This window comes from Leptodactylus fuscus, chromosome 6 (assembly GCF_031893055.1).
Source record: "Leptodactylus fuscus isolate aLepFus1 chromosome 6, aLepFus1.hap2, whole genome shotgun sequence".
In the NCBI taxonomy this organism is placed as follows: Eukaryota; Metazoa; Chordata; class Amphibia; order Anura; family Leptodactylidae; genus Leptodactylus; species Leptodactylus fuscus.
In genome coordinates, this window is record NC_134270.1 from 158,798,524 (window position 1) to 158,823,074 (window position 24,551).

At 44.7% G+C, this 24,551-nt stretch overlaps 1 protein-coding gene across 2 annotated transcripts in view; it reads left to right on the forward strand.

The window, feature by feature from the left end:
* Nucleotides 1-17,270: 17,270 nt before the first annotated feature.
* Nucleotides 17,271-24,551, forward strand: part of EPHA8 (EPH receptor A8) — a 77,515-nt gene continuing 70,234 nt past the window's right edge. For both annotated transcript variants that reach the window (XM_075277749.1, XM_075277751.1), the window contains exon 1: nt 17,271-17,415. In XM_075277749.1, coding sequence (XP_075133850.1) covers nt 17,334-17,415 — 82 coding nt within the window. In that variant the 5' untranslated portion in view covers nt 17,271-17,333. The remainder of the gene's footprint in view (nt 17,416-24,551) is intronic.

Here is a 24,551-nt window from a genome sequence, read left to right on the forward strand (position 1 = left end):
GAAAATGATATGACAATGATATGACACGACTGTGTATTATAACACTCCGTATAACACGACAGTGTTCTATAACACTCCGTATACCGTATAACACAACTGTGTACTATAACACTCCGTATGCCGTATAACACGGCTGTGTACTATAACACTCTGTATACCGTATAACATGACTGTGTACTATAACACACCATATACCGTATAACACGACTGTGTATTATAACACTGTATACCGTATAACACTACTGTGTATTATAACACACCGCATACCATATAACACGACGGCGTACTATAACACTCTGTATACAGTATAACACCACTGTGTATTATAACACTCTGTATACCATATAACACGACTGTGTACTATAACACACCGTATACCGTATAACACGGCTGTGTACTATAACACTCTGTATACCGTATAACATGACTGTGTACTATAACACACCATATACCGTATAACACGACTGTGTATTATAACACTGTATACCGTATAACACTACTGTGTATTATAACACACCGCATACCATATAACACGACGGCGTACTATAACATTCTGTATACAGTATAACACCACTGTGTATTATAACACTCTGTATACCATATAACACGACTGTGTACTATAACACACCGTATACCGTATAACACAACTGTGTACTATAACACTCCGTATGCCGTATAACACGGCTGTGTACTATAACACACCGTATACCGTATAACACGACTGTGTATTATAACACTGTATACCGTATAACACTACTGTGTATTATAACACACCGCATACCATATAACACGACGGCGTACTATAACACTCTGTATACAGTATAACACCACTGTGTATTATAACACTCTGTATACCATATAACACGACTGTGTACTATAACACACCGTATACCGTATAACATGACTGTGTACTATAACACACCGTATAACACGACTGTGTACTATAACACTCCGTATACCACGACTGTGTATTCTAACACTCTGTATACCGTATAACATGACTGTGTATTATAACACTCCGTATACTGTGACTGTGTATTATAACACTCTATATACCGTATAACACGACTATATTATAACACTCTGTATACCTTATAACACTACTGTATATTATAACACTCCATATACTGTATAACATGACTGTACATTATAACTGTCTATACGTAACCCAATTGTGTATTATAACCTTTCATACAGAACACACTGTACATTGTAATCCTCCATACAATACCTTATTACAATCCCTAAATAGTACACTATACCTTATAACTCCATATACTGTATACCACACTGTACATTATAACTCTTCATATACTGTATAACACACTATACATTATAACCCTCATATAATACACTGCTATGCATTATAACCCCCATAATTGCCCTATACATTATAACCCTCCATATACTGTATTGCACACTGTACATTATAACACTCATATAATAAACTACTGTTCCATATAATCATCTATAACTAACACAGAGCGCATTATTACCCTTCATAAGTAAGGGAGCGTTCACACTACTGTCAGTGTCCGACAGGTAGTGTCCGCTGCTAGTGTCCGTTCAAAATCTGGCACGGACATTAGGAGCGGACACTAGCTGTGTCCGTGACACTTTTCATTCATTTAAATGGCGTTCGGGTGCGTTGTTTTACACTCCGTGCCCGTCCTTAAGTGTCTGTTCGTAAAGATGTCCGACTTTTCAAGCGGACAGAAAAAACCTACATGTCGGGTTTTGCTGTCCGCTTGAACAGTTGGACATCTTTACAAACAGACACTTAAGGACAGGCACGGAGTGCAAAACAACGCACCCGAATGCCATTTAAATGCTGTGCATTCTAACACTGTAAATAACCCTTCATATACAGTATACCATTACTTTATATTATAACCATTCATATATAACACATTCCTATGGAGTATATCACACTGTATATTATGATGATCCTCAACATATAACACATTGCACATTATAACTGTCCATATGGAACACAATGTATAATAACATTTCATAAACACATAAGGCTAAGTTCACACGGGGGGTGGTGGGGTGGATTTTGGCATCGAGAGTGACGCGGGGAGCCGCGTCACTCACGAGTCAAAACCCGCCTGCCACGACTGTCGCAGTCACGGCTTCCCCTCCGGAGTTGGCTCAAATGAATGGGCAGACTCTGGAAGACACTAGGCGGACGCCGCGGCTTAACGAGCCGCGGAGTCTGCCTGAAGAAAGGGCAGCTCACTTCTTTATTCCATTAGCGACATCATGCCGCTAGCGGAAAAAAGAACGTTAGGGGTCTCCACAGACCACCATTGTGAGGGGGCGGATTATGTGCCATAATCCACCCCCTCTGTGCCCGTGTGAAAGGGCCCTTACACTACTGTACATTATAACAATTATAATCAGCCCCAGGTCTCTGACATATGTGTGGTCCAGGGCGGATCTGAAGTAGGCCTCAGCCCAGGTGTAGATCCTTGGCTCATTAATGGTCTAGAAAAAGGCTGCAGCTCCCGCATTGCATACCAGGGCAGTTCCATGAGGTGAAAGGAGGTGTGTGGTTCTGTCCTGTAACCCTGAGTCCGGTGAGACTATATTGTTCCTGTTTTGTTTGTGTGGCTGGAAGTAAGCCACATGTATAGCTAGGTTATCAGTTCTGTCTAGTTAGTTGCTCAGACGAGCAGGATTTTATTTTGTTTTTGCCTGAAGTTAAGGCTGTATTTTGTTTTGCTCATTTTGTGCCTGAAGTCAAGATTTATTTATTTTCCTGTTTTTCTAAATAAATCATTTGCTGCATTTTATGTCCCTGTCTTGACTGTTTGGGTCCGCACCGCTGCTTCTACCAAGCTAACTTCCTCACACTGTTTATATAAAACATTACTGAACATTATAACCCTTCATATATAGTATACTTTTTTTTTTTTAATGTAGATTGTGAGCCCCATATAGGGATCACTATGTACATTTTTTTCCTATCAGTATGTCTTTGTAGAATGGGAAGAAATCCAAGCAAACACAGGGAGAACATACAAACTCCTTACAGATGTTGTTCCTGGTGGGATTCGAACCCAGGATTCCAGCTCTGCAAGGCTGCAGTGCTAACCACTGAGCCACCGTGTTGTACGTATATAGTATAATATTTCTATACATTATAACTTTCATATGGAAACACACTGTACATAACTTTTCCTTTCATTACTTCACATTATAATCTTTCATATATAGTATAACATCACTGCACATTATAACTAGAGATGAGCAAATTGGTATTTGATCGAATATCAGGCTGCTCGAGGTATTAGATTCCAATCGAATACCACAAAGCAAATGCACTAAAAATTTGTATCCCCTCCTACCATCCCTGGAGCTTTTTTTGCACCAATAACTGTGCAGGGGAGGTGGGACAGGAACTACGACAACGTAGGCATCGAAAAAAAATCAGAAAAAGTAATTGGCGGCCGAAATCAGGTGACCTCCAATTTATACGAATGGTGGATTTCAGATTCGGTTCATATGAGACTGTGAACTATGTGACTGTGAGACAGGGACAGATGTACAGCCAGGGATAGCTAGGAATTACCTTTATTAGGGTGGGAATGTCACTCACACAGCTCTTTGGGGCTCTATCTCGTCGGGATCCCTGTCAGCTTGCGATATGCAGGAGCTGACTTATTCCCATAGGAATGAATTGACCAGCGTTGATTGGCCGAATGCCATACAATGTACAACATTCGGCCAATCAATGCTGGTTCTTCCGGGGAGGCGGAGTCTAAGATCAGTCCACAGCAGTCTCCATTGTGGTCCGATTTCAGGTATAGCAGAGTTGACACAGCTATGCTACACCTGAGATGCAGCAGAGCTGGCCATGCACTGTGCTCTGCTACACCTTAGATGTAGCAGTGCTGTGCGCTCAATGCTGCTACATCTCAGCTCTACTGCATCTCTGGTGTAGCAGAACTCAGTGCACAGCCAGCTCTGCTGCATCTCTGGTGTAGCAGAGCTTAGCGCATGGCCAGCTCTGCTGCATCTCAGGTGTAGCAGAGCTGTGTCAACTCTGCTATACTAGAGATCTGACCACAATGGAGACTGCTGTGTACCGATCTCAGACTCCGCCTCCTCACAGACGAGCCTCCGGCAGAACCAGTGTTGATTGGCCGAATGCTGTACTCTGTATGGCATTCGGCCAATCAACGTTGGTCAATGCATTCCTATGGGAAAAAGTCAGCTCCCGCATTATTAGTGGTGTAATACAGGGAATTGGGCATGTTATATGCCCCCAGACATGCTTCCCCTGCTGTCCCAGTTGCATTCCAGGGTGTTGGCATCATTTTCTGAGGTGTCATAGTGGACTTGGTGACTCTCCTGAGTCGAAGAGTGGTTTTCCCTGAAACAATGCTTTTTTCCCATAGACTATAATGGGGTTCGATATTTCACTGTTCGCTCATCTCTAATTATAACCATATAACACACTGTACATTATAACTCTTCATATACAGTATAACAGTGCTTTACTTTATAACCCTCCAGTAATATGCTAGATGGTTACTGTGTCAGTGACCACTCATGTGCAGTGGTGAAGGAGTTAATGAGGCTACATGGTCAGGATATGTTCAAGTCTATGGGAGGGCCCATTCACACGGAGTAAATGCGCGTGTATTTTGGCAAAATACATGTGTAAAAAATACACGTGTAAAAATAAGACTCCCATTGACTTCAATGACTTTTTTTTTTACACATGTAAAAAAAACACGTCAAAATACACATGTAAAATGTCATTGAAGTCAATGGGAGTCTTATTTTTACACGTGTATTTTGCCAAAATACACGCGCGTTAAGGGTGCATGCACACTACGTAACGCCGGGCGTGTATGAGAGCCGTACACGCCGGCATTACGGCAGACTGCCGAACACTTCCCATTCACTTCAATGGGAGCGCTCGTAACAGCGGCGTTTACGAGCGCTCCCATTGAAGTGAATGGGAAGTGTTCGGCAGCCCTGCTGTAACGCCGGCGTGTACGGCTCTCATACACGCCCGGCGTTACGTAGTGTGCATGCACCCTTACTCCGTGTGAACGGGCCCTTGGAGTCTCCATTCAAGAAACCCTGTCACTTCATCTGCCAAAGTCGCTGGGTGAAAGATCCCTGTACATATGACTTTTATCATCTGGCAATGGAGACCCGATGGACCTCCTCAGTCTATCCACGTGTTTAGTGGTTGATTAGTCCATTGTTCTGGTCCTCCAACAGAAACACCGCCACAGATGTAAACATAGTGTTAGACTGAGGCCACACATTGCGGAAACGCATGGGAATAAGAATCCTTCCACATCACGGCTGCGATCAGCACAATTAGCTGAGAAGGACGACAAGTCTTTCCAACCTTCCCCGCCCCCGCAATGACACCCGACCGGCAGCCCCCTTTGCCTTTGGCTAATAAAGGATCTCATTTCGGCATCAGTGACAGAGGAGACACCATCTGAAAAGAACTTCTCAGGTTTAACGGATAAAAGAACATGAATCCCTTTAATATCCGACAATCAGTCATGAAATAGCGCCGTCTCCCTGCGCCTCCTTCTAATGAGAAGTGCCCAGATGGTAAAGGGCTGTTTAGCATTTCAATACATTTCATATCCTAGCAGATAACCAAAGTCTTTAAAAACATAGACTCCTCTTCAGGCGGCACCTTGTTGGCTCGAGGGGTGCACTGAATTCCAATTCTGAATCATTGTCCTCGATGTGATGAGACGATATATAAGCCAGACTGGTCGCTTCCGAGGAAAGAGCCATGCGCGGCCGCGATGAATCCGACCTGAATTTACTGCGGCTGTACGATTAGTTGATGAAGTTGTGGAAACAAAAACATCCAGAGAGAGCGGGAAAAGACCGCTTACACCTGGTTAGTCCGCAAGATCTCCTGGAAACAAGTTATCAGCAGTAATCTGTGTAGACGGGGCGGATTATAATATATGTGATAGGTGTGGCTGTAGGGGGACCCATCAGTGCCTGCCAATATACAGTACTTGATTACTGGTGTGGCGGACCACAGGAGTCTACTGGAGGTGAGTACTTGTTGGGCGAACCTCACAAAATTCGTCTAGATTCAAATGGTAGTTTCGCTCAAACTAAACACGTATAAACGGAACTGGCGATATTATACTCTCGGGTCTTGAAAGGTCTCAGGGTATATCATGCGAACAAACAGTGTTACTCACCTTCCCTGCGCAGTGGCGCTTCCTCTTTGGGATTCTTCTGGCCTCCTGAATGACTTAAGGGACCTTGAGGCCTATGATTGACACTTGCGTCTGTGTATCATAGACAAACCATCTGTTACGCTTCTGTGTATTTATTAAAAAATTATATTTTTAAATGACAGAACCTAGTCTGCAAGGCACTGCAGTGAGGTCCACAGGCCCAATAATGGGTGGCTGTACGTCTGAATAGTGTGCTACCAGTTAAGCTGCACTGGCAGACATGCGGCGCAGTACACAATGTGAACAAGCTGCAACAGTGCCCTGCCAGTTAACCTCACTGGACCGGTGCACAGTACAGCTGAAAACAAACAAGCCTGCCAAGGGTTAATTCACCCCAGGTCAGCAACCACAGCAGCTCCTGCAACAGCCAGGAGTAACAAAGGTAGTTAGACAATAAAGGAAGCTATCTGAGAAACCACACCTGCTATCAGAGCCTCAGGTTGGAACAGAGTCCACGGCTCCTAGTCTGGAGTAGGGCTGATAGTTCAGGATTTTACAGGTACTGAACTACAGAGCGGATAGTCACAAGGAAAACCCCACACAGAGGCCTATTCTGGCACCTGCCTGAAAACTGCAGCTAGCCCTGAACTACTGTCTTTACCAACCTCAGAGATTCTGATTCAAAGTGTGAGCGCCGGACAGGCGTCGGCTCACACTTTTTAAAGGGAAGTCCCCGCCCAGTAAGGGCGGTGGTAGTGACCTCACCGCTCATGCCCAGTGGGTGAGAAATGGCACTTAGCCTGTGAGCGGCTCCAATAGGTATGAGCATGCTCAGTAGGCCGAAAGCTGGACTTACACTCCAGACACCTCACTACATGAGGCCGAGGGCAAGGCTTAGATTGACTCGCAGGTGGCGCTGTGCGCAGAGACTGAACCCTGCGGGACCCAATCCTAACACCATCCCTGTCTTCCCAATCGCTGTATACACAGCTATAGGAGTCGCCATAATGCATCTCCCCTCTGAACCGGCAGTCATGAAAAACATCTGGGAATCAAAGACTGTAAAGACTGCTGTGTCCTATAGGAACCAGATCAGCTCAGCAGTCATGGGCAGGAGCATGTATACCTCCTGTAACTGGGGCTATAGGTATCTACCACAGTTACAGGGGAAATTGGCCCTCCCACCCCAAAAAATTGTGTTCAGATGCCCCCAAAGGTCTATTATGAAAAAAAAAAAAAAATAGAAAAGCCCGAAGTAAAATTAAAGTAATTTAAAAACTAAAATAAAAATATGCTAATACCACGCCCACATCACAGGTTCTAGCCCCACCCCCGAAGACACAATCCTATTAATATTATAAAGGTGAAAGTTTGTGAGTTTGGATGTTTGTGGGTTTGTGTGTTTGGATGTTTGTTCCTCAATCACGCAAAACCCGCTCCACCGATTTGGCTGAAATTTTCCACAAACATAGTCACTACACTCGATTGCGCAATAGGCTACTTTTCGTCACAATAGTACACATACGTTTTTCCCAGGACCCCCACAAAACCCAAACTCACACCACCATCTCTGCAATCTCACACACTTTCGACCATACGATTTGGCTGAAATTTGCCACAAATATAGTCACTACACTCGATTGCGCAATAGGCTACTATTCGTCACAATAGCGCACATACGTTTTTCCCAGGACCCCTACAAAACCCAAACTCACATCACTATTTCTGCAATCTCACACACTTTGGACCATAGCAAGCCACAAAATTCATATTACCCTCTACAGCAGAGGTCAGCAACCCCTGGCACACGTGCCAAGAGTGGCACTCCTGCCATATTTCACTGGCACACCAGCAGCCCAGGACCTGCAAGAGTTAAATGAAGTCCGAGTCTCTTCAGTGCTCTACTAGAGCTCAAGCATAAGGACACTCCCCTTTGAGAGGGGTGCAGGAAACCCAGGGGGTGGAGCTTAATCGCTCAGGTCTGTGCCTGCCTGCTATAGTGGTCTACATCCTGCAAACATTCCCCGAGGAGGAAAGGAGCTGCTAGTAAAGTGAAACTGAAAAACACACAGGTACATAGGATTACTGTTCTCATTAATGTCCGGCATTTGGGGTTATTAGTTTAGTGTTAGTAACTCCATGTGCCTCACATTAATAGGAATAAACCCCATCATGTCCCTCATATTAACCCCTGTGTGCCTCATATTAATAGGAATAAACCCCATCATGTCCCTCATATTAACCCCTGTGTGCCTCATATTAATAGGAATAAACCCCATCATGTCCCTCATATTAACCCCTGTGGGCCCCATATAAGGGTTACTAATATGTGAGACATATGGAGGTACTAATAAAAAACCTCAATAATGAAGATACTTAACTATTACCTCCAAGTCTCTCACATATCAGTAACTCTTACACAAGGGTTAATGTGAGGGACATGATGGGGTTAATTGCTATTACTAAGAGGCGCATGGAGTTACTAAACTGTCATGCACAGGGCCAGACTTTATGTGGCTGCTCGCGAGTATCCTGTGCCCAAAACTGACATGTATTGGCGGAAAAAAATAACAAATCATACAATGTCGTATATTGAAGTATATTAACCTGAAATACCTCTGTCCCAAACACACTATGTACAGTTTATACCAACACCGTATAGCAGCTGAAATACAAATTACATTCAACACAAAAGTCTCATGTGCTCTCAGAATTACAGCAAAAACAAGATACAAAGTTACATTTCATAACCCATCCCTTATACACAGTACGAAAACCTTACCCGTGCCTGTATTTACACACTTCTACAATCACCGCAGACGAAGTCGCGGGTACCAGCTAGTATAGTATAAAAAATACCATAATGGAGAGGGAAAACTCTTTTAAAAAGTTTTTTAGTAGCACATTTTGCTATTAATAAAAGATCAACGTGAAAAACAAACACATTTTCTCTCCTCAGTTTATGTTTTCCTAGATATAAAAAATATATTTTATTTAAAAAAAAAAAAAAAAAAAGAGTAAAAATGTAAAATAACATAAAAAAAATAAAGCCCCATATGTCCCTGAAAAAGAGGCAAAAATTAATTAAATAACCCAAATGATAAAAATGTTATAATCCTCAAAACTGCATATACGAAAAAACACCAAAATGTGTATGGTCCTGAACCAGAGAAATTGGCCTGGAAATGAAGCAGTTAAAGGGATTATCCAGTTTTTTTAAAAAAAAATATAAGCCAAATAACAGGATGCATCAACACAAAACATTTCCTAATAAATCTTGTACAAATTCAGCACCATTTATCTGATCTATTTTAAGGTCATTAACCTCAGCTCTGACGTTTCATTTGCAAACTCAAACCCTGTGAACAGTTCAGCCTGCAAGCAAAAAATATCACAGCGGCGCATGACCTCAGATGTGGGAGGAGGACCCGGCTTCGCTCGAGTATATTATATTTTTAGTTTGTGTAGTGGCCCCATAAGAATTGCCCAGTTTTGCACTGGTGTATTTTATATGTCCTTTGCGTTTGTGTTCATAAGCATCATGTGATCGTGTGTATCGTAGTGAAAAACCTGAGATTGTTTGTTATGGGTACCTGGAGTAAAGCTGTGTAAATGTGACCTTGTGTAACAGTGTCATCCACAGCGCCTGCCCCTTTAAAGCTGACCTGCAGCAGTTGCTAATTGAAGCCTGGAGTAAAGCTCTAATGCATATGGAACTGTGTGCAGATGCGCGTATCTAAATCCTCCAGCATGTGGAACTTTGTGCAGAGCCACGTATCTAATCCTCTGGAGTGTGGTACTGTGTGCAGAGCCACGTATCTAATCCTCCAGAGTGTGGTACTGTGTGCAGAGACACGTATCTAATCCTTTGGAGTGTGGTACTGTGTACAGAGTCACGTATCTATTCCTCCGGTGTGTGGTACAGTACTGTGTGCAGAGCCACGTATCTAATCCTCCGGAGTGTGGTACTGTATGCAAAGTCACGTATCTAATCCTCCAGTGTGTGGTACTGTGTGCGCACGTGCTTATCTAATCCTCTAGCGTGTGGTAATGTGTGCAGAGCCACGTTCCGGCGTGTGGTACTGTGTGCAGACATGTGTATCTAATCCTCCGGCGTGTGGTAAAGTGTGTTAAGCCATGCATCTAATCCTCTGATGTGTGTATCTCAGTTTGGATATCAGTGTTAGATTGTACATGTGGAGCGACTGTGTGTACGGCAGTTGGAATATAAGTGAAAGACTTGCAGGTTTGTATTGGTTAATAGGTGTCAGTGTTTTGGGAAAGCTGTATCTCCAGAACAGTACATCCGAGCAAGTTGAGGTCTTGTTTTAATCCTTCCCAACACCTAAAGTATCTGTGTGCCAAATCTGGTGAAGATCGGTCCAGTCGTTTGGTCGCGCATACAGAACAGACAGAAAGAAACTCATTTTTATAACATAGAGATATTATTTCATTGCAGGGGAGAGCGGAGGAGGGAGAAACACACACAGAGTAAGAGCAGGCAGATGCATCCTGGGAAATGTAGTTTGTCCACAGATTCACTGCATGTAAATAACAGTAATACAAGGAGCAGCAAGTAAAATAAAGCCAAGCAAAGTCTGCACAAGGGAACTGTGAATATCTACGAGCACTGCTGGGGATATTTTTGCAGATAATTTTTGGAATCTGGAAACACCTTTAATGTTTTATGGGGGTTCATTTGAATAATCCTACAATTTTATCATTAATTTTGCATTTTGATTTGATTTATGGTGGTCACTTTGTTTGGTGGGTCATTACGATTTTGGCGACACCATATTAGTATTGGGTTTCATATGTATAACCACTATTACTGAATGAAACGGAATTTTTCTGACGTCTATAACTTTTTTCCAGTCTTGTTCATGGTCTTTAAGGGCAAATTCTTGTTTTTATTGGTACCAATTTTCGGTATGTACAGTATGACACCATACAGGATAAATAAGTCTATTTTTGTATAGTGCAGACCTATACACGGGTTATTAATATGTCGCCGGATAACACGCATGGAGGTTGTGGGTTGCTTACTAGCGCCGTGATGTCATAGCAATGATTCTGTGTCCCTCCAGCCTCTCGTCTATAACAAGTCAGTGGGACAATTGCAGAGCCGCATCCCCTAAGCCTCTACGGTCTGTGACCTGCATCTTAATGACTGTTTTCATTTTTCGGTGCTCTCCTTTAAGTTATTAGTCAGTGAGTTATTCAGAGAACAAGATGAGACGGTTCCTGTCTGGGAAGTGTCTGCTCCTGCTCATTATGACAATGCTCAGAGGTAACGCTCGTGTGTTCTCCAACCTCCAGCTGCTAATGGACAATCCTCTTTTTAATATCCGGCTAGGCGTTGGATATCACATGGCTACGTGACAAAGGACTGGATCCGATCTGGAAACCTGGGATTTACTTCATGCTCAAAGTTCGCTCTGGAAGTCGGCTGAGAGCCATCGACTGCTGGATGAGAATTTAAATGACAGTAAACGTATGCTAAGAGGAAAATGAATGCGGCTTCTTGTGATCCGTGGATCCAGATATATGGACCCGACCTCCCACCCATGCAGAGATGAGGCCAGGTATAGGGCCAGGAACTTTGACACATACAATTACCCTATGTAACTTCTCATGATCAGAGTACTGTTGAGCTTTGATAATTCTGACAGAGCTGAATACAATTATGGAAGATCCCAGAATATGGGATGTGGAGTTTTCTGGAGCATGACATGATGGAGGCTCCAGAACATGAGCTTTAGTACAAAAAATGGCAAAGGTTTCCAGAAAGTAATATGATGGATAGATTTGGCCCAAAGGGTTGAGTCAATCTTGAGATTTCAGGATGGATTTTAAAATCTGATTTACAATCATTTTCCAGCCGATCCTGATCGCAATCGTGAAATTTGCTCAATCGCCGATCGGGAACCTATCTTTTCCGATCCTGATCACTCAACCCTAGTCAATGCTTCTCTATGGGAAATATCACTTTTAGGGAGCATTCACACGGAGTAACGTCGGGCGTGTATCACAGCCGTATACGCCGGCGCTACGGCAGGCTGCCGAACACTTCCCATTCACTTCAATGGGAGTGCTCGTAACAGCGGCGTTGCGAGCGCTCCCATTGAAGTGAATGGGAAGTGTTCGGCAGCCTGCCGTAGCGCCGGCGTGTACGGCTGTGATACACGCCCGGCGTTACTCCGTGTGAATGCTCCCTTGCGGTTGAGCCGATCTCGAAATTTCAAAATCCGATTTCCAATCATTTTCCAGCCGATCCCGATCGTGAAATTTGCTCGATCGCCGATCAGGATCCAATCTTTTCCGATCGCTCAACCCAATTTCCAACACGTGAGATAGGTTCTCAGAATATAAAATGATGTAGGTTCCAGGACATCAGATGATGAAGCTCCTGGCACATGGGATGATGATGAGATGATGGCTCCGTGTACATGACATGATGAAGGCTTCTGGCACATGAAATGAAGGGAGATTCCGGCGAATGAGATGAGTAAGACTTTTAGCATATGAGATAAAGGAGGTTTTCCGCACACAATGATGGAGGTTTCCACCACGTAAGATGATGGAGGATCTTAGTACATGAAGCAAGAAAGAGTTTGGAACATGAGGTTTTTAGGTCATGATATTGTTGTACCCAACACATGGCAGTCAGATTCCTGCTAGTCGTGCCTCATATACACTGTTGGTGAAGTAAACAAACTCTTCAGTCACTAAAGGCATCGGTATAATGTACATAAGGCAACAGGCGTCCCTTTTTTTGTCACAGGCAACGTTCCTTTCCGCACTCATGGACTAAGCCTCTGGCTATTTCATAAAGCAGTAGCTGCTTCCTGGGATGATGTAGATTGACCACCGACTAGACGGACTCTGGACACAAACTGTTCTCCAGTCTCCACATTGACTGACCCTAAAAAGGTGTGATGGCGGATCTTCTGTAGCTACCACAGGACATGCAAAAATAAGTCCTCCTGCCCTGCCTCCAAATATGGACAACATTGAGTGAATACCGTAATATGCCACTAACCTGTCTTGGGCAGGGACATTGTATATGGCCATCTGTGGTCACCCACCTAAGGGGTTGTCTCATGAAGTAAAGTCAGCAGGACCTCTCTCACATTCAACCTAAGCCCAGCCAGGCTAAATACGAGCAGGACTGGGGGGTGGTTGGCGCTCCTACTTTTACAACAAAGAAGAACACCAATACACATTATACACATAAACATACCCACTAGTCCTATAAAAAAAAAAAAAAATATATATATATATATATATATATATATATATATATACACACACACAAAAATGCAGGGCACTCCACACACAGCACAGGGGCGTATGAAAACCCTGAAGGGCAATACTAGTATTATAAAAACACCTAATGTGCTATACAATATAGAGGATCTTTGTTATACATATTCGATCAAACACTATGCAGCCCACTTGCCATCTAGATGGGAACCTACACTAAACAGACATATATATATATATATATATATATATATATATATATATATATATATATATATATATTTTATAACTTTCCTCCTGCCCTATGAACTGAATAGACAGACAGGCTGGTGCATCTTCATCGCTAAAGCAATGTGAAAACACAGTTGAGGGCAAGAGAAATATTTGTACAGTCTGTAGTATAGAATTCACTCAAAAGGTACAGCACTGTAGTAAAGCGCTCACCTGTCATGTACAGCGCTGTAGTAAAGCGCTCACCTGTCAGGTACAGCGCTGTAGTAAACCGCTCACTTCTCAGGTACAGCGCTGTAGTAAACCGCTCACTTCTCAGGTACAGCGCTGTAGTAAACCGCTCACTTCTCAGGTACAGCGCTGTAGTAAACCGCTCACTTCTCAGGTACAGCGCTGTAGTAAACCGCTCACCTGTCAGGTACAGCGCTGTAGTAAACCGCTCACCTGTCAGGTACAGCACTGTAGTAAATCACTCACCTGTCAAATACAGCACTGTAGTAAACCACTCACCTGTCAGGTACAGCACTGTAGTAAAGCACTCACCTGTCAGGTACAGCACTGTAGTAAACCACTCACCTGTCATGTACAGCACTGTAGTAAACCACTCACCTGTCATGTACAGCACTGTAGTAAACCACCCACTTGCCAGGTACAGCACTGTAGTAAAGCACTCACCTGTCAGGTACAGCACTGTAGTAAAGCACTCACCTGTCAAGTACAGCACTATAGTAAACCACTCACTTGCCAGGTACAGCACTGTAGTAAAGCACTCACCTGTCAAGTACAGCACTGTAGTAAACCACTCACCTGTCAGGTACAGCACTGTAGTAAACCACTCACCTGTCATTTACAGCACTGTAGTAAACCACTCACCTGTCATTTACAGCACTGTAGTAAACCACTCACCTGTCAGGTACAGCACTGTAGTAAAGCTCTCACCTGTCAGGTACAGCACTGTAGTAAACCACTCACCTGTCAGGTACAGCACTGTAGTAAAGCTCAATCCTGTCAGGTACAGCACTGTAGTAAAGCAATCACCTGTCAGGTACAGCACTGTAGTAAACCACTCACCTGTCAGGTACGGCACTGTAGTAAAGCACTCACCTGTCTGGTACAGCACTGTAGTAAAGCTCACACCTGTCAGGTACAGCACTGTAGTAAACCACTCACCTGTCAGGTACAGCACTGTAGTAAAGCTCTCACCTGTCAGGTACAGCACTGTAGTAAACCACTCACCTGCAGGTACAACACTGTAGTAAAGCACTCACCTGTCAAGTACAGCACTATAGTAAACCACTCACTTGCCAGGTACAGCACTGTAGTAAAGCACTCACCTGTCAAGTACAGCACTGTAGTAAACCACTCACCTGTCAGGTACAGCACTGTAGTAAACCACTCACCTGTTATGTACAGCACTGTAGTAAACCACTCACCTGTCATTTACAGCACTGTAGTAAACCACTCACCTGTCAGGTACAGCGCTGTAGTAAACCACTCACCTGTCAGGTACAGCGCTGTAGTAAACCACTCACCTGTCAGGTACAGCGCTGTAGTAAACCGCTCACCTGTCAGGTACAGCACTCTAGTAAACCACTCACCTGTCAGGTACAGCGCTGCAGTAAACCACTCACCTGTCAGGTACAGCACTCTAGTAAACCACTCACCTGTCAGGTACAGTGCTCCAGTAAACTGCTCACCTGTCAGGTACAGCACTGTAGTAAAGCTCTCACCTGTCAGGTACAGCACTGTAGTAAAGCACTCACCTGTCAAGTACAGCACTGTAGTAAAGCACTCACCTGTCAGGTACAGCACTGTAGTAAAGCACTCACCTGTCAAGTACAGCACTGTAGTAAACCACTCACCTGTCAGGTACAGCACTGTAGTAAAGCACTCACCTGTCAGGTACAGCACTGTAGTAAACCGCTCACCTGTCAGGTACAGCACTGTAGTAAACCACTCACCTGTCAGGTACAGCGCTGCTTTAAACCACTCACCTGTCAGGTACAGCACTGTAGTAAACCTCTCACCTGTCAGGTACAGCGCTGCAGTAAACCACTCACCTGTCAGGTACAGCACTGTAGTAAACCTCTCACCTGTCAGGTACAACGCTGCAGTAAACCACTCACCTGTCAGGTACAGCACTGTAGTAAACCTCTCACCTGTCAGGTACAGCGCTGCAGTAAACCACTCACCTGTCAGGTACAGCACTGTAGTAAACCTCTCACCTGTCAGGTACAGCTCAGGTCAGCACTCTCTGTTACAGGTGTAGTTCACTACAGTACTTGACAGTGTACTGATCTGTGGTATATACCTAGTTATTAGGTCACCGCTCAGTCTTCGTTTTTCCTAGTATTGATCATCTTTCTGGGTACTGTCGTCCACCCATTCCTTCTATTACTTTGGTTGCCCACTTTTGAACCCAATAAATCTCTACTTTGTCTTTCTTGTTCTCTGGTGCTATATACTGTATACAATATTCCGCATGGGGTCTGGCCAGTAGTTTCCTAACTATATTTGCATCCTCAAACCTCTCGATAATCTTACTTGCCTTGGCAGTGGCTGTCTGACATTGGTTACTACAGTTAAAGGCGTTATCCGGTCACTAGAGGTGAAAACCAATTGACCCTATCTCCACAGTATAGGGGTAACTTGCTGATCAGTAAAGGGGGCGTTTTGCCCCCTAGTTTTGAATGGAGCGGGTGATTGTACAGCGCATCTTTCCATGGTGTCGCGCTGAAATGAATGCAGTGGCACACACTGTCCAACCATCCGCTCTATTTAAAACTGGGGTGCAAAACACCCCAGTTTTCATAATCAGTGGGGCGCCCCCTTTGGTGGGACATCCACCCATTAGCAATTTACCCTTTATGCTGTGGATGGGGGTAACTTGTATTTCACTTCTAGCGGTCCGACAACCCCATTAAGTGTAATGTGAACTAAAATTCCATCATCCTTTTCCTTGTCCAGATTTTTCCCGTTTCTTTATGTAACGGCGCCATTTTTTTTCCTCTTCCCGATCCTATAACTTTCCATTTATCTGTGTTAGACTTCAGTTCTCACTTTTTTGCTCGAGCCATTTGCAGCAGCCATATTTTATGTTCATTACCTTACATAGATTAGTATAGACCCCCTCTACAAGGTCATGAAAGGATAATTGGGCCCAATACTGCCCCCTGTGGTACCCCACTAGTACCCGTGACCCAATCTGAGAATGGCCCATTAGTAACCATATTCCTATGTTATGTACCGACCTTTTATGGGGCTTGGTACAGTATCAAATATTTTGGAGGTCAGGGGTTTTGGCCGTAGCGCTTCACCCTCCTGCTTGGTCCATGTTCGGTCCACGCTGAGACTCAATGTTATCATACACGCTCCGGTTTCTGAGAGGTGAGAAAGTGTCTGCTAGGCTGTGTTGTGTGTGAGTGGGGGGGTGCAGCAGATGTGGGATGGAGAAGGGGGTTTCGGTACAATTGGCTGCTAGGATTTGACGGGCAGTCTGCCTCCTCCTCCTCCTTGCAGCCTGCCTATGTGTATGTGAGAAAATGGATTTAAAGTGCTCTAGGATTTGCTGGCGTCTGTATCGCAGTGATCCTGTGAGCTTCTAAAGAGAGAGACGGCCAAAGATCCAGGCAGGAGTGCTCGCTTCCAATGGCACAGGCACCTCGGATTGCTTGCATGCTGTGCATCGGGTTTTCTGTGGTCTCCTATGTCTCTGCTGGTGGCAGTGAAGGTAAGACTCAGTTTGCTCCGGTCTGACACTTTCATCGCTTCACCACTACTACTATGTTATATTCCATACAGATTATTTTTTTGCTTTTATTCCATTCGGACGAAGAACTCTTTATTTACCGCATATTTCATCTATTAAGAAGCTGCCAAAATCCCGCAGACCATGCCAGGGGATAGGGAGAATGCTCTGCGATTCTAAAGTTGCAGCTGTCATTGATCCTGGGTTGCTTTGAAGGTGCATAAAATACTCTGAGGTCCTCCAGACAATGCCGGCTCGTTCTTCGCCTGGGGCGACAAGGTGGGACAGGTCCTTTGAAGTGTGGACAATGGCTGGGGAGCTGCCAAACTTGATATCTCTATCAGACGCCTGACACTATCAGCAGCTATCACAGCTGTGCCGAGTTACACGCACAGTTCTCCGTGTCGTTCCCCCTCTGCCACATCCAACTTATTTCAAGTCAGAAAAAGCCGTGTCAGCCAGGTAAATGTGAGACGGATGGCGGCTATGTTATCGTTTTACGGTACATTGGTCTCAGTCGAATGCACTGCCAGGATAAAACATCACGTAGCGTGGAGGATTATACCCACATATAGGACACTTAGACCTGAAGATGACGTCCATCTAACTAATCCATATGGCCATACGTGTTAGACCGCTGTCGTGGGTGCGATGGGGTCGCCTGATAATCTAATGTTTAGGTTCGCAGCCCTGACAAGCTCCGGTCATGTTGGATATTTTACTTCCCCGGGAGATACGCAGCATGAGAGATGTCTGCAGCCGCTTATCTCCCCATGGCAGTAAACATGCATGCTCAGCCGAACAGACTGCGCTTGTTGATGCCAGAATCGGGACAGATAGCTGTCGGCCAAACACGCAGTCTGCTGACGGCCATCTAAAATGTATGGCCGGCTTTATACATAGACAAGGAGAAAATGAACCGTGGATCACAACCCCCAACATCCGGTACTAGATGCCAATAAACCCCATCCTACATCATGAACCTCCAGCAGATATCATTGGTGATGGAGGGGGAAAGTGTCTGATCCACCATCATGTCTGCACCCAGTCCAATGAAGGTTGCCCCTTGTGCCATGTGCAATGCATGAATAAAACCCCAGAGATCACGCATACTGCTGGTTTTCACCCACTGCCACCGACATCTAGAATTTCCCTTCCCGTAGTGCCTGCCTTCCATGTCTCCTCACAATCAGAGATTTACTATTAAGACCCCCACTTGTCTGTCGATTTTTATTTGGAGAAGGATATAGTAAAGACTGATGGATCTCTATGTATTATCATTGCCTCGCACGCATCTCTAGCTGATCAACATGTCTAGCTCTTAAGCTGCGTGTGCATCTTAGATAGCTGTCAGGTAAGCGCTTGTTTGCCTGACAGCTATTCCTCCCAATTCCCCAAATACATGCTCGCTCAGCTTGGCCAAGCATGCATGTGTTTTCAATTGGCAAAAGGAAATATGTTGCTACCAAACTTCACTGCCCATTCCAGACCCCTCTGTCCTCTCAAGGCCCTTTTCACACCCTTAAGATGACTCTGTCCCTGCCCAGACTCCTTTGTCCTTTCTAAATATCTCCATCCCCTTCCAGATCCTATTGTTCCCTACATACACCTCTATTCCCTCTACCTTTGAAACCTCTCCAAGACCTAATGTCCCCTTTACACTCCTCTGTTCCTCTTTAGATTCCCCTGTCCCCATCATAGTCCTCTGTCCCCTCTAGGCACCTATCTCACTTGCAGACACTTTTCTTCCCCTCCAAACTCCTCTAATCCTTCCAAACCCCTCTGTCTCTCCTCTAGACTTCCATCCTGTATTCTAGACTTCCCTGTCCTCCTGATCCCTCTGTCCGCACTAGTCCTCTGTCCCCCTCTAGACAACTCTCACACTTGCAGACACCTTTAGACTCCTCTGTTTCTTCCAAACTTCTGTGCCTCCCCTCTAGACTTCCATCTTCTCCTCCAGACAGCTCTTTCCCACGAGATCCCTCTGTTTACTCTAGAATCTGCTGGGCAACTCTAGACATCTTTCTCACTAGAAGACTCATTTCTCCTCTTCAGAGGCTTCTATCTTTCCTAGACCTAGACGTATCTGTTGGGTCCAGACCCCTCTGTCCTCTCCTGACCCTTCTGGTAGTGACTTCTCTTTTGTGGAAACCAAGGATCGGGCATGTTAACATCCAACATGGCTGATCCTTCTTTCTCTGCCATGTGGGAACAGTTGGGACATCTTCATAATCCTTAAATAGTTGTCTTATCCCATCATGGACACCTTTTGTAAATTTAGACTTATCTCAAAGGTCAGTCGGCGTATAGAGATGTAGATCCTCCCATACTCCAGACATGACTCTGTTTCACAGACATGACCAAAACATGATCAGTATGAGTGTAGTCCTGTACTTACAGGTCCTAAATTTGTCACATGACCAGAAACTGTGTGTCCTTTGTGATTATGTTCTGTGTCTGGGGTCATCATCATGTAATGACCTGTGTGTGGAAGCCTTGGGCATATAATGTCTAGTCTATAGTTCTGGGCCATCTTAATATCCTGTGTGTGGAGTCTTCTGCCATATAGAGTCTTGTGCTTGGTGGTCTCCATCATGTAATACGCTGGATGTGGTGGTCTCCGTCATGTAATACCCTATACGTGGAGACTTTGATCATGTAATATCCTGCGTATGGAGGTCTCATTCAGGTGTTGTACTATAGGTGGTTTCAGAGTCATGAAAGACCTCCAGTATCATGGTCTTGGTCAAGTTAAGTCCTACATATGAATATTTCTGTCTTGTAATATGGAGGCCTCATCTTGTAACGCCCTGTGTGTGGTGGTCTCGGCCATGTAATGTCCTACGTGTGGAGGTCTCAGTCACGTAATGTCTTTTGCGTGGGTGTTTCAGTCACCTGATGTCTAATGCAGATGTCTCAGTCGCATAATGTCTAATACGTTGAAGTCTCAATTTTGTTGTGCGTGTAAGTCTCAGCCATGTAATGTCCTATGTGTTGTGGTCTCAGTCACATAATGTCTTTTGTGTGGGTGTCTCAGTCACGTGATGTCTAATGCAGATGTTTCAGTTGTAAAATGTCTAATTTGCAGAAGTCTCAGTTATGTTGTATGTGAGTAGGTCTCAGTCATGTAAAGTCCTAAGTGTGGAGATCTCGGTCATGTAATATTCCTTGTGTATTGCCCTGTAAGTGGAGGTCCTGGTCAAATATTTCCTGTAGGTGGAGATTCTGGTCATGTATTGCCCTATAGGTAGAGGTCCTAATCATGTATTGCCCTGTAGGTGGAGGTCCTAGTCATGTATTGCCCTGTAGGTGGAGGTCCTGGTCATGTATTGCCCTGTAGGTGGAGGTCCTGGTCATGTATTGCCCTGTAGGTGGAGGTCCTGGTTATGTTTTGCCCTGTAGGTGGAGGCCCTGGTCATGTATTGCCCTGTAGGTGGAGGCCCTGATCATGTATTGCCCTGTAGGTGGAGGTCCTGGTCATGTATTGCCCTGTAGGTGGAGGTCCTGGTCATGTATTGCCATGTAGGTGGAGGTCCTGGTCATTTATTGCCCTGTAGGTGGAGCTTCTGGTCATGTATTGCCCTGTAGGTGGAGGTCCTGGTCATGTATTGCCCTGTAGTTGGAGGTTCTGGTCATGTATTGCCCTGTAGGTGGAGGTCCTGGTCATGTATTGCCCTGTAGGTGGAGGTCCTGGTCATGTATTGCCCTGTAGGTGGAGGTCCTGGTCATGTATTGCCCTGTAGGTGGAGGTCCTGGTCATGTATTGCCCTGTAGGTGGAGGTCCTGGTCATGTATTGCCCTGTAGGTGGAGGTCCTGGTCATGTATTGCCCTGTAGGTGGAGGTCCTGGTCATGTATTGCCCAGTAGGTGATGGTCCTGGTCATGTATTGCCCTGTAGGTGGAGGTCCTGGTCATGTATTGCCCTGTAGGTGGAGGTCCTGGTCATGTATTGCCCTGTAGTTGGAGGTTCTGGTCATGTATTGCCCTGTAGGTGGAGGTCCTGGTCATGTATTGCCCTGTAGGTGGAGGTCCTGGTCATGTATTGCCCTGTAGGTGGAGGTCCTGGTCATGTATTGCCCAGTAGGTGATGGTCCTGGTCATGTATTGCCCTTTAGGGGGAGGTCCTGGTCATATCATGTATCTGCCCTTCTCTGAACCACCTTGTATATATCACTTACACATATTCTAATGTATTTTTCCCCTGATTTTTCCCTTTCTTCTGGCTTCCTGGATCTTCCTGCCTAGGCCTTGTATTGCCCCAGGTTTAGAGGATTCACCAAACTCCTTCCATCACCATCAGACAGAATAGACAATGCTGGCGTCTGGCCACTCACGTCCTGGACAGTCATGTACTTAGCAGTGCGCAGGCAGAATATGACAGGGCAATAGTAAAATAATCAGTGTCCGACCCACCCTATTGCCCCCCATCCCCTCCAGACATGGACATGGGCTCACCTTTATTATTTATTTACCACTGCCCAAAAGTATTTCTGTACGTCATCGAATTTCAGTAAAGAACCAGAGACGACAATGACAAGGATGTGAGATGAGGAAGATGAAGGTGATGATGAGAATAGTGAGGATGATGGATTAAGGGCGACCGGTCCTCATAATATACTCCATAATTACCCCCCCCCCCCCCCCTACTATGTCCAAGGGAAACTAGGCTTGAACAGGGAGGCAGGTAATGGGGGGGAGAAGCTGTTGCGTTTTATAACGCCGGGACTAGTTGCATACTGCGGACTGCAATGTGTGAATGTGTTGTACATACCAGTTGTGTACAGGATATCATACATCTATGGGTTGTATGTCAAGTGTTGCACATACATGAGTTATATGTGATATATGAGATATGTATTGTAATATGCGGTGTGTTGTACACACATGTATATGTGGGGTGATGTACAAATGTGTTATGTGTTATAATGTATGGATCTATGTATCATTTGCAGTGTGTTATATTTGCTTGTGCAGTGCTGTGTGTACATATATGTACGTGTATGATTAGTGTGTTATATTGGTTGTTCAGCACTGTGTGTAAATATATATGTGCGTGTATAAGCAGCATGTTATATTGCTTGTGCAGTACTGTGTGTACATATATGTACGTGTATGAGCAGTGTGTTATATTGATTGTGCAGTGCGTATGTATATGTACGTGTATGAGCAGTGTGTTATATTGCTTGTGCAGTGTGTACATATATGCACATGTATGAGCAGTGTGTTATATTGCTTGTGCAGTGCAGTGTGTACATATATGTACGTGTATGAGCAGTGTGTTATATTGCTTGTGCAGTGCAGTGTGTACATATATGTACGTGTATGAGCAGTGTGTTATATTGATTGTGCAATGTGTGTATATATGTACATGTATGAGCAGTGTGTTATATTGCTTGTGCAGTGCAGTGTGTACATATGTGTACGTGTATGAGCAATGTGTTATATTGCTTGCTTGTGCAGTGTGTACATATGTGTACGTGTATGAGCAGTGTGTTATATTGCTTGTGCAGTGCTGTGTGTACATATGTGTACGTGTATGAGCAGTGTGTTATATTGCTTGTGCAGTGCTGTGTGTACATATGTGTACGTGTATGAGCAGTGTGTTATATTGCTTGTGCAGTGCTGTGTGTACATATGTGTACGTGTATGATCAGTGTGTTATATTGCTTGTGCAGTGCTGTGTGTACATATGTGTACGTGTATGAGCAGTGTGTTATATTGCTTGTGCAGTGCTGTGTACATATGTGTACGTGTATGAGCAGTGTGTTATATTGCTTGTGCAGTGCTGTGTGTACATATGTGTACGTGTATGAGCAGTGTGTTATATTGCTTGTGCAGTGCTGTGTGTACATATGTGTACGTGTATGAGCAGTGTGTTATATTGCTTGTGCAGTGCTGTGTGTACATATGTGTACGTGTATGAGCAGTGTGTTATATTGCTTGTGCAGTGCTGTGTGTACATATGTGTACGTGTATGATCAGTGTGTTATATTGCTTGTGCAGTGCTGTGTGTACATATGTGTACGTGTATGAGCAGTGTGTTATATTGCTTGTGCAGTGCTGTGTGTACATATGTGTACGTGTATGAGCAGTGTGTTATATTGCTTGTGCAGTGCTGTGTGTACATATGTGTACGTGTATGAGCAGTGTGTTATATTGCTTGTGCAGTGCTGTGTGTACATATGTGTACGTGTATGAGCAGTACATGTGATGTACACCCAGTCTTGACGTCGGATAACCTTTTCTCGTCTAATTAAATGATTTTTTCTATAATCCTCCCTTCTCTTAATTACTTTTGTCACCTCTGAACCGCGCCAGCTCTGCTACGTCCACGAGGCTGCATGTGCGATCTGACCGCGGCTGACGTAGCGGCGAGGCTATGTTCTCAGCATACACATCTTGATGCCTCCCTCGACTCCTGGTTCTTGGCAGCAGCTGCCTGGCACTGCCAGTATATCTCAGTGTATGACCATGTGCTTTTCTATGGTGACATTTCTTCTCTTGTTCCATTGCCGCCCCATCTGGGATGTCCACATGTTCAGGGATCACCATAGGATATGGGGGGAGACGGATATCCTGGTCAGTCCCAGCACTAGGCCTCCTATAGACCCTCTCAGCTTGGTCTGATGGACATTTCTTGACTGACACCCTATATAAGCATAAGGTTTTCCCTGCATGGTAGACAATGGGTCATCTGGGCTAATGGGCCAATGGTCATCTGTGTATGGGGGGTCTACCGACTCTGAAGCCGGATGGTACATGTCGGCGGCAAGTAGGAAGCCTGTTTTTAAGGGAGGTAATCTGCTGACAAAGTAGTCTGGAGTGGAGGGGATAAGAAGTCAGAAGGAGGCCCAAAAGTCTAAGAGGTGTCTGAGGGGGACAAAGGAGGCTGGAAGGACCAGAAGAGACTCATGGGGGAAAATTGGATTCGGAGCGGACAGAGAAGGCTGGAGAAGACAGATGAGTCTAGAAGATACATATTAGTCTGGAGAGAATCGAGGGGTCTGGAAGGGGACAGATGTGTCAGGAAAGGGGTCAGAGGAGTCGGGAGGGGAATCCGAAGTCTGAAGGTCACAAGGGTTCCTGGAGGGACCAGAAGAGTCTAAAGTGGGAAAATA